Genomic DNA, 16168 nt, shown 5'->3' on the forward strand with positions numbered 1-16168 from the left:
ATCAAGAAAACCAATAGGGAAAAATGTGAAGGAAGGTGGCCTAGCAATGTGAGATTTCAGAAAATGATCTGGTATTAGCTAAGAAATAAAGTGGTGGATCAATGGAACGAAGTAAGTACACGATCCAGTGTAATAAATGATTACAATCATATAATGTTTCAGAAACCCAAAGATCTAAGCTTTTAGGGTAAGAATTCATCATTAGTGAGTTCTCATTAAAACTGCTGAGAAAAGTATTAAGTAGTTTGGAAGAAACTAGGTATAGACCAATATTTCACACTATATATTAAGATAAGGTCAAAATGGACACATGATTTAGACATAGAGGTTGATATCATTATTAAATTGGAGAAATGTGGAAAAATATACCTGTCAGAACTATGAGTAAGGGAAGAGTTAGGACCAAAAAAGAGATGGAGAACATCACGGGAAGTAAGATGGATATTTCAATTACACAAAATTAAAAAGGTTTCACACAAACAAAATTAATGCTGCCAAATTTAGAAGGAAAACAGGAAACAGGGGAGGGGGAGGGAATTACAACAAATTTCTCTCACAAAGGTCTCATTTCTCAAATGTAAGGGAAATGAGTCAAATTTATAAAAATAGGAGCCATTCCAGCCAAAGGATATGAACAAGTAGTTTTCAGAAGAAAAAAAACCAAAGTTAACAATAATCACATGAAAAATGCTCTAAATCACTACTGATTGTTGTTCAGTTGTTTTTCAGTAGTGTTTGATTCCTCATGACCCCATTTGGGTTTTTTTTTTCCTAGTTTTGAAATCCTTTAATATCTTGCTTCTGATATCATTATTCAAATGAAACTGCTCTCTCCAAACTTTTCAATGTTTGCTTAATTGCTACATCTGAGGACTTTTTCTCATACTCAAACATACTGGAATAGCTTGCTATTTCCTTCTTTCTCTCATTTTACAGATGAGGAAACTGAAGCAAATAGGGTTGTGACTTGCTCAGAGTCACAAAGCTAGTAAGTGTCTGAGGTCAAATGTGAACTCAAGGTCCTCCTAACTCCAGGCCTGGTGCTCTATCCATCTAGATAGGGCACCTATCCACCTAGCTGCCCTGATTAGATGAATGGTAATTGAAACAACTTTGAGATACCACCTCACATCCATCATATTAGCTAATACAACAGAAACAAAAGATAACTAATAGTGGAAGGAATGTGGGAAAATTTTAATACTAATGAACTGTTGGTAGAGTTGTGAATAGGTCCAAACATTCTGGAGAACAATTTGGAACTAATTTCATTCAACAGGCTACAAAACTGTGTATACCCTTTGACCCAGCAATACTATTACTAGGTCTGTATACCAAAGTGATTAAAGAAAAGGGAAATGGACCTATTTGCTAAAAAATATGTATTGTAGCTCTTTTGGTGGTGCTAAAAATGGAAAACCAAAGAAATGTCCATCAACTAGGGAATGGCTGAATAAGTTGTGATATATGAATATGATAAAATACTAGTATGTTATAAGAAATAACAAGCAGGAGGGCTTCAGAAAAAAAGTAGAAGGGAGGACAGCTAGGTGGCTCAGAAGATAAAGGGCCAGGTACAAAGAGGTCCTGGGTTCAAATCTGACCCCAGACACTTGCTACCTGTGTGACCTTCAGTAAATTACTTAATTCCATTTGCCTAGACCTTACTGATCTTCTGCCTTGGAACAAATGCTAAGTATCAATTCTAAGATGGGAGGTAAGGACTTTAAAAATTAAAAGAAATGAAAAAAAAAAAACCTGGGAAGACTTATATGAAATTATGTAGTTAAATGAGCAAAACCAGGAGAACACTGTACCTAGTAATAGCAATATTTAAGGATGAATCAACTATGAAAGACTTAGCTACTCTGATAAAGATAATGATCCAAGATCATTCCAAATAACTCATGATGAAAAATGCTATCTACTTCTGGAGAGAAAACTAATGAACTTTAAGTACAGATGGAAGCATACTTTTTACTTGATTTTTCTCATCTTTTTTGCATATGTTTTTTTCTTTTTCAGTTAAGGCTAATATGGAAATATATTTTGCAGAATTTCACATGTATAATCAAGATTATATAGTTTGCCTTCAGTGGGAAGAGGAGGGAAAGTTTACGACTCAAAATTTTTAAAATAAATTTAAAAATGTACACATAATTGAGAAATTTAACAAAATATATTTTTTAAAAGATGTGAAATAAATATAAGCCAAAACAATCAAGAAATAACAGCCCAATTCTTCCTACTTCTTCAGGTTTCTCATGCTTAGATTATCCAGAGTAGAGGTATATCATACTTAATATATTGCATGAGTTCTGAAAGGAAGCTTATGACCATTTAAAAATTCAAGTCTAATTTTTTTTTTTATTTAAGCCTTTTCTTTCTATCTGAGGATCAATATAAAATGTTGGTTCCAAGGAAGAAGACGGAAAGGCCAGGCAACTGGTGTTAAATGATTTGCTCTCCAGGCCTATCCACTGAACCACCTAGCTGCCCCTCAGGCCTAACTTTTACTGTACTGGTAAACATTTTTTTAAGGCAAAGAATTATTTTTTTCAAAGAGTAATAAATCCCTAACTTATCTAATTTGTTACTTTGATTTTTTGCTTATTATTTCTTTGGGGGCACACCTCTTCCTCCATATTGACATTAACAATATTGGGTAAGACACTATTTTTCAACTACTGCTCAACAAAGATGTCTTTCTTTGACAAAAACTTCAACCTACAAGGAACATGGACTTTATTAGACTTATCATAACTATCATAAAATCAAAAGGAATTTAAAAAATGCTAATAGCCAAGCAGTCTTCTGTAACTAACCAGTAGAGAGAGAAGCTGGTTCTGTGAGTAACCTGTCCTCCTTCTATTAGTCTCTGGCCAATGAGATGTAAAAGACTCAATTAAATGATAATGATTTGATAAGAATGAAGAGATTATAAGTGTGTCTTGGGGAATATCAATCAATGTTTGGGAGAAATTGGAAAAGAGAATGAATAACTGACTAGTTTAAAGACAACTGTAAACTGTTTTGGTTTTTTTAAGATTTGAAAATGACTCATATTACCTAGTTAAAGTATGCAGACACAATTGAAAGCAATTTGAAATACTTAGTAGATATAGCTAGATTAATTATGATTTTGAAAAATGGTAACTAGCTTTTGACATAATTTCTGAAAGGATGTGGGATAAAAGAGTGTTGTGGTTGAAGAGTCTCATATTTAGTCAAGTTCTTCTACATAAAGGAGATTGGACGAGGTAATCTCCAAAGTCCTTTCCATCTCTAATATTCTTGATATAAAAGTACCTGGAATAAATGCTTTTTAATAGTTTTCTACTGGCACAGTATCTACCATCACTTTTGATAGTCAATAAAAAAAGCTTACATTTTAAAACTCTTACCTTCTGTTTTAGAATCGATACTAAGTATTAGTTCCAAGGGAGAGGAATAGTAAAGATTAGAGAATTGGTGTTAAGTGACTTGCCCAGGGTTACACAGCTAACAAGTGTCCAAGATCACATTTGATCCAAGGACCTCCCATTTCCAGGCACTGAGCTAGCTGCCCCACATTCAATTTTCAATTTTATTTTCATATGTGACCAGTGGTGGCCATTCAGTGAACACATCAAGGTTCCATCTATATCTACCAAATATCAATGAATTGCCACTTGAGGCAGGCAAACAAGTCAGCAGTTAGGGACCCTGAGGAATAAATAGACAGCAGCATGGGCAGGACAAGTAAAAACACAACCATGTGTAATTCCCTCATATTCTGATACTGATAACCCAGGAACTTGAACCACAAAGCCTTAGGAACCCCTACCTCAAGCACCCTCCACCTGAAGACTACTTTGCCCTGCTTCCAGCCCAAGCTCTGGAGTCATTAGTAAAAGGTGTAATTAACGAGAAGGGGCTCACTTTCCTTGCCACTGCCAACTGTTTACCATCTGTTACTATGAGGGAGGTAAATTAAAGAGCTTTACAAGTACAACTACCCTCCACTCCAACCCCAGACTATCAGTTTTGCCTCTAGGTCAGTCCCTGAAGCTATCATCCCCAAAAGCAGTCAAGGATTCAAACTGGAAACTTTCTGTACATGCTATAGTTCTTGCTTCCATCATTGCCATCACCAACAGCTAACATTTATATAATACATATGCATACCTAAACCCATATAGTCATGTTTCATTATTTGTCATTTTTAATTATCTATAATCCCCTTCATTAATCTCAATAATTGAAAGACAGCTCTATTCTTTCCCCAACAAGCTTGATTCAGTTATCATAGCTTAACAAAACAATCTCAATTATGAGAATACACAATTTATCTTTCCCCTTATTAACCCAGAAACCATTACTAAAATTGCACTGCAATGTCTTGTCATGACATGAAGGTAGACTTTTCAAAGTTATGCTAACAGAGAATTAATTTTGGTAGATTCTACTAAACTAAGATGGCTTTGAATATGAGCTTGGCAGTAGACTATAAGTCTATAGACAACCAGTCCAGTTACATTTTCTGAGACATATAACCATTTGTTGGCCACTGGGTAAATGAATTTTTTATCAGACTATCTCATTAAGTAAATATACTAAGACTTAGGGGGGAATTGTGTTTTACATCAGTCAAAGGACTAATTGCATTGACAAGATCACAGCTTTATGAAGAGTTGAAGTAATTTAGAATGCCATAAGGAATATCTTATAAAATTAATGTAATAGAGAATCTCTTCTTTTTTTTTTTTAACTGGGCAGTCAGTATGTACTGACTGAGCACCCATGAAGAGCCCAGGAATGTCATATGTGATAGGTCATTCAGAAGAACACTGAGACAGTCTCTGCCACCAAGGTGATGTTTAAAATTGAGCTGAAGTAACATACATGCAATAATACAATGATCATAGGAAATAAATGAAGTTTTATGGAAGAGATGGAACTGAAAACTGGGTTTTGAAATAGATATGCAAGGGAGTAAACATGAGCAAAGATAGCTCATAAGAGAGTTTCAAATCAAAGAACATTTATAAATCTCTATTATATTCCAGGAATCATGCAAAGCATCAAGGATACAAAATGAAAAATCAACTATGAAAAACTTAGGTACTCTCAGCATTACAATGATCTGGGACAATTCCAAAGAACTTATGATAAAGAAAAAGAACTGTTGGAGTCAGATGCAGATCAAAGCATGCGGTCTTCAACACTAGTTTATGGTTTTATTTTGGGGTTTTGATTTTATGTGCATATTCTTTTACAACAATGACCAATATAGAATTGTGCTTTGCTTGATAATACACATATAATCCAGATCAAATTACTTATCATCACTGAGAGAGGGGAGGGCAGGGAGGGAGGGAGACATTTGGACCTTATAATTCAGAAATATATGTTGAAAATTATTACATGGAATGGGGAAAATAAAATATCTTTGAATAAAACAAAGCAAAAACCAAACCCTGTTCTCAAGGGATTCATAGTTTGGTAGTCACCTAGAGGCATTTAGACTTAATGAAGAAGTAGGAGCCATTGATGACTTCTGAGCAAGGGAGTGACATATTTGGAATTTTTATTTGGCAAGGATATGGAGGTCAAATGGAATGAATAAGATAGGCTGGAGTAAATGGAGACTCGATTTGAGAATTCCATTTAAAAGGCTGTTACAGTAATAATAGTAGGAAGTAATAAACCATTTATATTAGAACAATGGAAATAAAGATACTTAAGAAAAGTGTAGCTAATAGGATGTTTTTTATATGATTAAGTATAAACCCATAGACCAAAAAGATAACCATTCCTGATACTTTTCAGCATTATAACACTATCTGCAACAGAATTAGTTGGGATAACTCACCTTTATTTTTATTTTGGTCCACTATTTTATAGTTTCTTCCATTTTCAATTTCTGCCTCTTTACTACTTGTACCACTCTGTAGTTCTCTGTAAGACATAGTAATGTATATTGTATGCTGATATCAATAACACACTCCCAAGTGCACGTGCACATACTCCCAAAGAACAAGAAAATTGGCAATGTATACTGAAGACAGATGGACTAAAATAATCATCTGTTTCTGCCAAATACTGGAAATGTAATATCTTGATAAAACAAAATACAACTGGGAGGAAATGCTGCTATGAAACATTATATTTCAGATGGGGGTACCAATTGAGAGCAGGAAGTAAAGTGCTTAGTATACTGGACAATTTTCCAACTCAATTAAAATGAAGAGAGAGAGGCTAAAAGATTCAAACTGAAATCTGGCAAAGTCAGGCATATAATAAGGGAAATTAATTGATCTTACTGATTTTAAAGTTTCCTTCCAGCTGAAAAAGTCCAAGTCTACAAGCTTTTGGTTCTGTTTGTTCTCTGACAAAGCAGTTCTGTCCAGAAGATGAAATTCCAAAACAGGTTATAATAACCTTCCATAATTAGAACATAATTTGTTCTGCATTGGACTTTATTGACTAAGCACTAAGAACTATTGACTAAGCACATTTTCATATCACAGCTTGTATGCTAAAAGCAAAGGGGAGTACATTTTTACTACTACCTTTCTTAAAAGGGAGGTGTTACAAGACATTAAGTTCTACCTTTGATGAAGTTTGTATGATTTCCATGGCTAACCTTAAATACCAGCATGTCTTGAGATGTTCAAACAGTGATTTTCATTTTTATAAAGTGGATAGATGATCACCAAACATCTCCTAAGAGCCAAAGGAAGTTCAATCCTTCAGTAGTATTTCAGTCATGTCATATTGTTTTGTGACCCCATTTGGGGTTTTGTGTCAAAGATACTAGAGTAGTTTGCCATTTTCTTCTCCAACTCATTTTATAGATGAGGAAATTGAGGCAAAAAAAGGTTAAGTAACTTGCCCAGGGTCACAAAGCTAGATAGTATCTGAAGCCAAATTTGAACTCAGGAAGATGAATCTTCCTGATTTCAGGTCTGGCTCTTTATTCACTGCATCACCTAATTGCATAGAAGCAAGTTATTGGCCTACAATAAATAGACTAAGAGAAAGTCACAGATTTTAAACTGTAAAACTCCAAGATGTTAAGTACTTTAGATTATGGGTCTGGTTTTTACCTTTCCTAGCAGAGTTTCCCACCATCTAGAGAATTTTAATAAATATTTTCATAGGTATTATAAAGTTATAAAATATTTTAAAGTAGGCTGGCTATTTGGAAGATATTTGTATTTCAAATATTGAATTTAGATTTCAGAAGCCTGGTATCCATAAAATAAACCACCAACATTTGCAGTATCTAGGTTACTTACTTTCCATCTGTGTTTCTATTTTCTTGTTTTTCTTCCTTAGTGCTTTCTGAACACTCTCTAGTAACAATGCCAGGCTCTGATGTAGTATCTTCTTTTTCATTCTTTGTTACAGTCATAGATATAAAAGAATTTTCTTGAGACTTTGAAGAAACATTTTCACTCTCTTCCTTATGGAGAACATTCAACTCTTCTTTTTCATCTATTTCTTCAAGGCTGTGCTCAGAACTAATTCCAGCTGCAACAAATATGATCATTAATTAGTAAAATATTCACAATATGTAATTGTGCTTGGAATGTAATTTTAAAAAATATTTCATTGGGCTTTTTCTAAATCTAACTCAATAACTATCCCCACCACCATCATTTATGAAGGATTTGCACTGTGCAAGCCTCTATGCTAGACCATCAGAAACAAAGAAAACAGTAGTTTCTGCTCCAAGGCACTTACCTCCTATCTGAGGTGAGGAGATAATACAACACACAGAAGAGTAAGAAGAATACGAATTCACTTGCAGATGGAGATGATGAGAGTATAGTCTACTTAGAGGACGGAGCACCTACGCTATACCTTATGCAATGCAATGCAAAGCTTATGCCTAGGTAAGGATTTTGAGAGATAGAGATGAGGAAGAATGTTTCGAAAAAAGGGAGATAGCAATTACCAAGAGAAGAAAAGATGGAGCTGAAATTTGGGAAAGAGTAACCTAGTTTGAATGGAATGTCAAGTAAGTAAAAGAGGGGAGTATCAGATAATGCTGGCAGATAGGTTAGCAGCAGATCATGAAAGGTCTGAGATGCTAGGCTGGGGAGTTTGTATATTATCCAAGAAGAAAGAAAGATGTGACTAAAAGTTTTGAGGAGAGTGATATGTTGAGACCTAAGGAAAAGTTAGTAGGGCTGCAGTGTAAACAGGATTGGACTGGGGAGGGGACAGATTGGAAGCAAGGAATGCATTTAGAAAGCTATTACATGTGAGTAGAGAGAAGAAAAAGAATGCAAATGATGCTATGGAGATAGAATCAATTATATGGAGGTAAATGGGCAGTTAGGTGGCTCAGGGAATGGAGAACCAAGCCTAGAGACAGGAGGTCCTGGCCTCAAATCTGGTTTACGACCCTTCTTAGTTGTGTGACTCTGGGTGAGTAAATTAACCCCATAGCCTAGTACTTACTGCTCCTCAGTCTTGGAACCAATACTTAGTATTGATTCTAAGATATGAAGGTAAGGTTTAAAAAATAATATTGGGGCAAACAGAAGAGCATAGTAGAGGAATACTCTGAGATTAAGAAACTGGATAGCTAAGAGGATGATGGGGCCTTCAAAAGGAAGAACTTTGCTAAGTTTGGAGAAAGGGCAGAAAGGGTTTGAGGGTAAAGATAATGTTTTGTGGGCATTTTATATGCCACGTAGGAAGTAGGGTCTAGCAAGTAGCTAAGAATGTAGGATTGACATTTAGGAGAGAAGTTAAGGTTGGACATGGAAATCATCTAGTAGAGATCACACTCAAATCTAGGGGAACAGATGAGGTCACTGAAGGAGAATAGCGAGGAAGAAAAGAGGAGATGATGCAGAACTAAAGCCCTAGGAGCCCTCAATAACAAGAGAGCATAAGATGGATGATGATCTAGCAAAGAGAAGGGAGAAAGAACATTCAGGAAGTAGGAAGAGAACTAGGAGAGAACCATCTTGCAGACAATAAATGATGAAAGATTATTGAGGAGGAAAGAGTAGTCACCAGTGTCAAAAGCTACAGAAGTCAGAGTAAGAAGACTGAAAAGATCATTGGTTTAACAGTTAAGAGACTATTCAAAATAATCAAGTACTTTAGATAATATAAGCATGCTTAAAAGAACCAATTATATATCTTAAAATCTTAAGCACTGTTTTCTTTTTAAAAACATTAATTCCCATAAAGTTTAATAGTAAAATAAATTTAATTAAATGGTATATTCTTGAAATACCAAAACAGGGTGAATTTAATAACTCAAATAATATAGTAAAAATATTCCATAATATTTAAGTAGTTTATTTTAGAGACTCAAAAAGATAATCTATATATTTATTAAGAACATTCTAAAAAGCAGGCAAAATTTTATGACTACTTAAGTTAATACCAAAGACTATGACATTATGATAGTCAACTCTTAACTCATCCCCCCAAAAGTGAATAAACTTAATTTCCCTTCTCCTTGTTCCCTCTCCTTTCTTTGTTACATCTCCACATCTCTACTTAGTGATAGGTAAGCCAAAAGAAGGAGGCAGAAAAAACTGGGTCTTTTTTAGCTATTAAAACTAGTTAGGAAAAGAGGTTAAAGTGGAAAGCTGAAGCAAGATTTAGATTTTCCATTGACTCTGATATTCCTTTCCTCTATTAGGAAACAGAATTGAATAGGAAAAAATTTAGTTCATCATAATACATATCTAGATCAATGTGGGAATGAAAAGGATGTATTAAAAACTAACCACATGGGGACAACTAGGCAGCACAGTGAATAGTGGGTCAGACCTGGAGTTGGGAGGACTTGGGTTCAAATGTGGCCTCAGACACTTCCTAGCTAGGTAACCTAGGGAAAAATCACAACTCCAATTGCCCAGCCCTTACCACCTTTTATCTTTTTTAATATTGATTATATGACAGAAAGTATGGGTTTTAAAAAAATTAAAATCACATTCCAACTATGATGCATTATAGGGGAGTGATTGATAGGAAAAACAGCCACAGTACAGGAAGTCACAAGGTTGGTGAATAGAACAATAGAGTGGGTCTATTAATATACATTAATGCAATGGTAGTTATGTGTATGGAGCAGAAGGGAAAGAGGCAGCAGTAATAGAACAGGAAATGATAATGTGACAATGAGTGAATCTAAATGAATTAGTCTAGGGTCCAATGTCAAGGAAACCAATACAACCCAAATATCCAATCAAAGATTGAGTACTTTTGCATAAAATCCTATAAAGCTGTTTCTTTATCAATAATATGTGCATGCTGAGTATTACCTACTTTATAAGATCATTTTGATAATAAAATATATATAATATGTAAGTAATAATATAATTGCTAGGTTAAACTAAGTCTGAATTTTAATGATGAAATAGTCAAACTTTTCAGGCATAAAAATATATTGGATAAATTTATTTATTTTATTTTTTCTTATAGGTCTTATTTATGTCATATAAGATAATATTATTCAGTTTTAATCAAACAATAAACATTTATTAAATGCCTGTGATGTGCCAAGCATTGTGTTAAGTAAATACTGAAGAGACAAAAAAAAAGCAAAAGATAGTCCTTGCTCTAAAGGGACTTAGATAATCTATGGGGGAGACGACATGCAATAAATATATAAGTAACAAGCAAACTACAGGATAATTAGGAAATAATTAACAGAGGGAAGTAACTTGAATTAAGATGGGTTGGAGAAGAAAAACACTCAAAGAAAAAATTAAGCAAGACTTTCAAAAACACATGTTTCTAGGTGGCTCAATAGATTGAGAGACAGACCTGAAGATAGGAGGTCCTGAGTTCAAATATGAACTCAGAAACTTCCAAGCCGAGTGACCCTGGACAAGTCACTTAACCCCCATTGCCTAGCCCTTGCCCCTCTTTTAGAACCAATATACAGTATTGATTCTTATATAGAAGGAAAATATTTTTAAAGAAACATGTATAAATGTTTCCTTTTTACTAGATGACATTTCTAATATAAAATACTAAGTATTTAAAAAAAAACGTTAATAACCTATAATTTCATGAGTATGGGTATTCCATGCATTCATTAAACTCCTTTATAGATCAGTAGAAGGTCTTTGGGGACTGTTGTAGCTGTAAAAATTCATCATTCTGCAGCCAGGAGACAGAATCACAGCCTATCTTCAAACCCTACCTCACATCACATCACAGCCTTTACAGCTTCCTATGACTAGGCAGTGCTTGAGTTTTATCACCCTTGCCTTTGATAACCTAGGTCTCCTCCACACCAAAATAAGGTATCAGAGTACAGTTTTACCAGAGGCAGATGGGAAGTTGCCACAATAAATAAATAAATAAAATAAAGTGCTTATTTGTACTATTTCATATACTCTATAGTTCAAATCTCATATCCAGTCTGGCCATCATACATGGCTACAATGTCCTCCCTTCTCTCTTAAAATCCTGAGTTCTCTTCAAGCTCAGCTAGAATGCAACATTCCAAATGTGCCATTTCTTGATTCTATTCCCTGCTGTTATTGTTTCCTTCATCCAAATTACTTTATTTCTATTTATATGTGTACATGTTATACATCCTGATGAGCTTCCTGAAGCCATGGACTTTTCCTTTTTGTCTTTATATTGAGTATCTAGCACTAGATGCTCAATAATTGACTGGTATAGCAAGTGCTGTAAATGCTTATTTCTTTCAAACTTCTCTATTTCCATTAAAGATACTACCTGTTTTCCAGTTTCCCAGGTGTATATACATATATACATATTTCTAGCTATGTATCTCTGGCATCTAATCACTTCTCTCCATTCACATAACTACCACCTTACCTAAGGCCCTGATCCAGTCAGGCATAGATTATTGTGACAGCTTCCTATTTGGTATTCCTAACTTGTCTCTCTACTCAAGTCCATTCAATACATAACTGCCAAAATTATTTTCCTTAAGCTAAGATCTAAATATGCCACTCCCTTTCAATCTCCAGTGATCTTTTATCTAGAAGAAAATATCAGTGTATCTGTTTTGCTCTTAAAGCCCTTCACAACCTTTTATTATAATCTATAATCAGCCTCACTGTATAATGCTGAGATCCTGAGATTTCTTGTGATCCAGGTAAACAAATCTTACCACACAGTTCTACCTGTGTCCATGACTTTGCACTGGTCCTTGCCCATGCCTGAAATGTCTTCCTCTTCATTTGTCTCATAGAATCCTTTGATTCCTTCAAGAAAATGTTCAAGTATAACCTTCTACATGAAGCCTTTGCTAACTTTCCCATTCAGCTATAAGATTCTTCTCTCCTAAACTACCTTGCATTTAACTATTTTTCAATTATGTATATTTGTTCTCAATATGCTTATTCTGTTTAAAATTACATACTTAGTGTGTATATCAGTCTAGCTAGTTAGCTAGTTATCTATCCATCCAGTTGTATAATTATCCTTCCTCATACAATGTAAGCCATTTGACAGTAGTAGCTATTAATTCCTTCCATTTATGTCCTGAGTGCCTAGCACAATAGCTTATAGTAGATGCCCTTAATAAATGTTTAGTGATTTATTATTCTAATTTGACCTATAAAACTACTAAGGGCATGCTAACAGCCAGACTTTTCTATTCACTTGTTCCAAGAATAAACAAGGTGGTTTGGAAAATAAATCAACTTTTTCAAACTACTAAAGTATCATTTCTGGAATTTTTTAATGCCCTATCTTAATAACTCAGATTTCTGTTGAGGCAAACTTATTTCCAGGCAAAATGTACTTTATAGGAGAGCTATGCTTAATGAATTAAATTATGAAGATGAGTCAGATTAAAAAACATTCAAGTTATTATCAAGGTTTTTAAATGTTTGTTCACTGCCTGGAGACATACTCCAAGAAGGTTCAGGTATTTTTTATGTCAAGAACAATTCTAATTATAGTACCAGCTAACTTAATATAGCACTTTTATGGTTTGTAAAGCAATTTTGAAAAGTATTTAAAATCCAATGATTTTTTAAAAATTCAGTTCCATTACATTCTCTTTATTCAAAAAGAACATTTGCAATTTGGCTATTTGGTCAATACACATTTGCAAAGGCTGGAAATATCAAGATTGGCTTGATTTAATAAATATTATAGACTGAATTTCAAATCAACATTAAAAAATACCAAAGAATAAAAAAAAAGCCATCAAAGCTAACTAGCAATGGTCATAGAAAAGAACCACTGAATTTTTTGCTTGTAAATAATTTCAGGAACTATATAGTCCAAATCATATCTGAAAAAAGTCTTCCCTACAATATAACACATAAAGCCCACAAATTTGTGTGTGAGGGGAACATTACTCCTACCACCTCCTGAGCCAGCTATCTTTCAAATAATTAATCTTTAAAATACACACACACACACAAATATATTCTTCCTGGGAAGCTTTCCTAACATCAGACTTAAATCTGCCTCTTTGTCATTTCTATCCATCAATGCTAGGACCAAAAGAAAAAATCTAATTCTTCTAATAATAATAGTTCCTCAGATGAATAAGGGCAGCTCTTTGGTTCCTGAATGCTCCTTTATTTAATTGAAACATATCAAGCTCTTTTACTGGCTGTATAGTTGGACTAGATTGGCCTCTAAGATGTTTTAGAAGTGTGAAGATTGGATTTAGCTATCTCCTGATTGTATTGCACTTTATTTGTACCATGGGAAATTCCAACTTTCAATAAACATGGGAACCTGGTATCTATAAGACAACATACACCTTTTAGTCCTGAGGATTTAAATAAATTCAAGGAAGACTATCCCTCATATGAGGAAGATCCAATATTAATTATAAAACAATAGGAGAACTTATTCAAAACTTTTGACCCCACTTGGATAAATGCTGAAAATTTATTAGAAAAAATTCTGACAGAGAAAAATAAAGTCATCTCTTTGGCTAATCAGAAGCAAGGTATGGGAGCAAATTATTGGCCAACTGGAAATCCACATTGGAACCCCATGTTGAACCAAATTACACAAAACTAAACCAGGCCAGAGAAGCATTATTGACAGTCATGAAAGTATGTTCTGATAGACCAGATTCATAGTCTAAATTTGAAAGCACCAAACAAGAAATAGATGAGGCCACATCTCAGTTTATGTATAGTCTTATTGATGTGGGGAACACATATATGGACTTTGATCTATCCAGAGAAAGAGACATTAGACAAACACGTAGACAATTTGTTAAAAATTGTTTTTCAGTGGTAAAATAATATTTTAAAACTAGTTGCCCAAATTGGGATTCAATGGACCTCGAAAATTGAGGAGAGTAACTCTACTTTTATAAGGGCCATACAAAAAGACATGAGGAAAACAGTAAATCAGTGGAAGACTTACAGAAAGAAATCAAAATATTAAAAAGAAAACTGAAAAATCAGGGAGAGACGATAGTCCCTTTGCAGGAATCCACAGATAAATCAATAACATGCCTTTACTGTGGAAAAAGAGGCCATGTAATGATAGTCTGTAAGAACTGGCTATGGAAAAAAAAGAAATAATAACAACTTAAAAATAACTATAAAAATGACTATAATAATAATAATAGAAATCACAACTTTAGAACTGGTAGAAATAACTACAGTGACTATAGGAATCAAAATTTTAGAAATCAAAATTAAAGAAATAGAAATTGGGAAAATGGCAATGCTCAAACTGAAACTAAAGAACATATACAACAAAATACCAAACAATATATAAAAAAATGGGGCTCATCCAAAAAATACTAAGGTTGCTACTACCTCTCCATGTGGGGCAGAAGGTGGTGCTCCTTAGACTCTATTGTTTTTGTTGATATGAACCCTTTTCAATTTTTCCTCCCCTCCAAATAGTGGAAAAGAAGAAGAAATGGATATTTTTGAATATAGTACTTCTGTGACTGATTATACCTTCTGTTGATAATGAATAACTGACTATATTGATTGTATTTAACTTTGTTTATGATATGAACTCCTTATTGATGGATCTATACTATTTTATTGCACTTTATTTGTGCCATATAGTATTTTATTTTTTCTCTCTTTTATTTTAACTATTTTTTATTTTTGTAATAAGCTAAGATATCCATTTGCTTAGCATAAAAATACATACCCAAAAGCTTTAGTCTATGGAAACATGCCATTTATTGAAAAATGTTATGGGACTGTGACTAATGATTGTGTCTGATTCTAGGGGGAAAAAAAGGAGCACAGACTTTATCTACGTAGTGCCATAGAAGCATAGATTTAACCTGAAAAGTGCCAAAAGTGAACACAGGTAAAAAAGAAACCAGTCCATGTGAGACTGATGAACTTCTACACCAATATGAAAGGACTTGAACCCAGTGTGAGACTCAAGGTTGCAGCTTGACATATGTTAAGATGCAGGATTCCTTCAACCATTCTCCTTGTAAAATACTTACTATGAAAGTACCTAACAGTTGGCTAATCTGGCTCCGCTATCCCTGAGAAATGATGAAATATCAGACCAGGAAATGACACTTCTTTTTTTTACACAAAAACCTAGTCTTGTTTTTTCTCTCTCTTATAATATGGCAACTTCCTATAGTCCTAGCTTATTATGGGCAAATACAGTATTACTGCAATTTTTTCCCTACAGACTTGTGGGATAAAAATTTCTTTAATTGGACTCTAATAACAAGGGCTTGTTACGAATTTATTCTTTTCTAATTCAGAAATTTTATATACATAGTTTTTTATAGTTTGATTCTGAATTTGAATTTTTGTCTCTCAAAGTTTAATCTTTTCTTTCATTTATTTATTTTTCTTTTAATAATTGACTCATATACCCATAACTCAACCACTTTGAGCTGATCCTGGTGTTGATAAACACCCTCTTCAGGGGGGATTGTATTGTATTTTTATAAAAAAAAAAAATCCAAGATTGAAAATTTTGTTTGAGAAGAATTTCAGGAAAAGAAGTTTGCTAACTCTTTGAACCCAGAGAATGAATACTTTGAAGAAATAGGCTTGCAGAAACCTACATGGCATCAATAAGATCGAGAATTAACTTTTGCATTCATTTGATTAAAAAAAACGGGGATTGAACATTTATTATAAATGTACACTTTTATGCCAAAGGGGACTGTCCCCTAATTTGGCTTTTTGTCAATGTGCCTAACAAACCATTGGTTTTGTTTTCTCTCTTTTCTATTTCTCTC

The 16168-nt window shown here is 33.9% G+C and overlaps 1 protein-coding gene across 10 annotated transcripts in view; it reads right to left on the reverse strand.

Moving 5' to 3' along the window:
- COBLL1 (cordon-bleu WH2 repeat protein like 1) overlaps positions 1-16168 on the reverse strand; it is a 200086-nt gene that overhangs the window by 18759 nt on the left and 165159 nt on the right. For all 10 annotated transcript variants that reach the window (XM_056793967.1, XM_007494279.3, XM_007494280.3 and 7 more), the window contains 2 exons: positions 7284-7518; positions 5855-5940 (listed from right to left, as the gene is read on the reverse strand). In XM_056793967.1, coding sequence (XP_056649945.1) covers positions 5855-5940; positions 7284-7518 — 321 coding nt within the window. The remainder of the gene's footprint in view (positions 1-5854; positions 5941-7283; positions 7519-16168) is intronic.

Source organism: Monodelphis domestica, chromosome 4, assembly GCF_027887165.1.
Source record: "Monodelphis domestica isolate mMonDom1 chromosome 4, mMonDom1.pri, whole genome shotgun sequence".
In the NCBI taxonomy this organism is placed as follows: Eukaryota; Metazoa; Chordata; class Mammalia; order Didelphimorphia; family Didelphidae; genus Monodelphis; species Monodelphis domestica.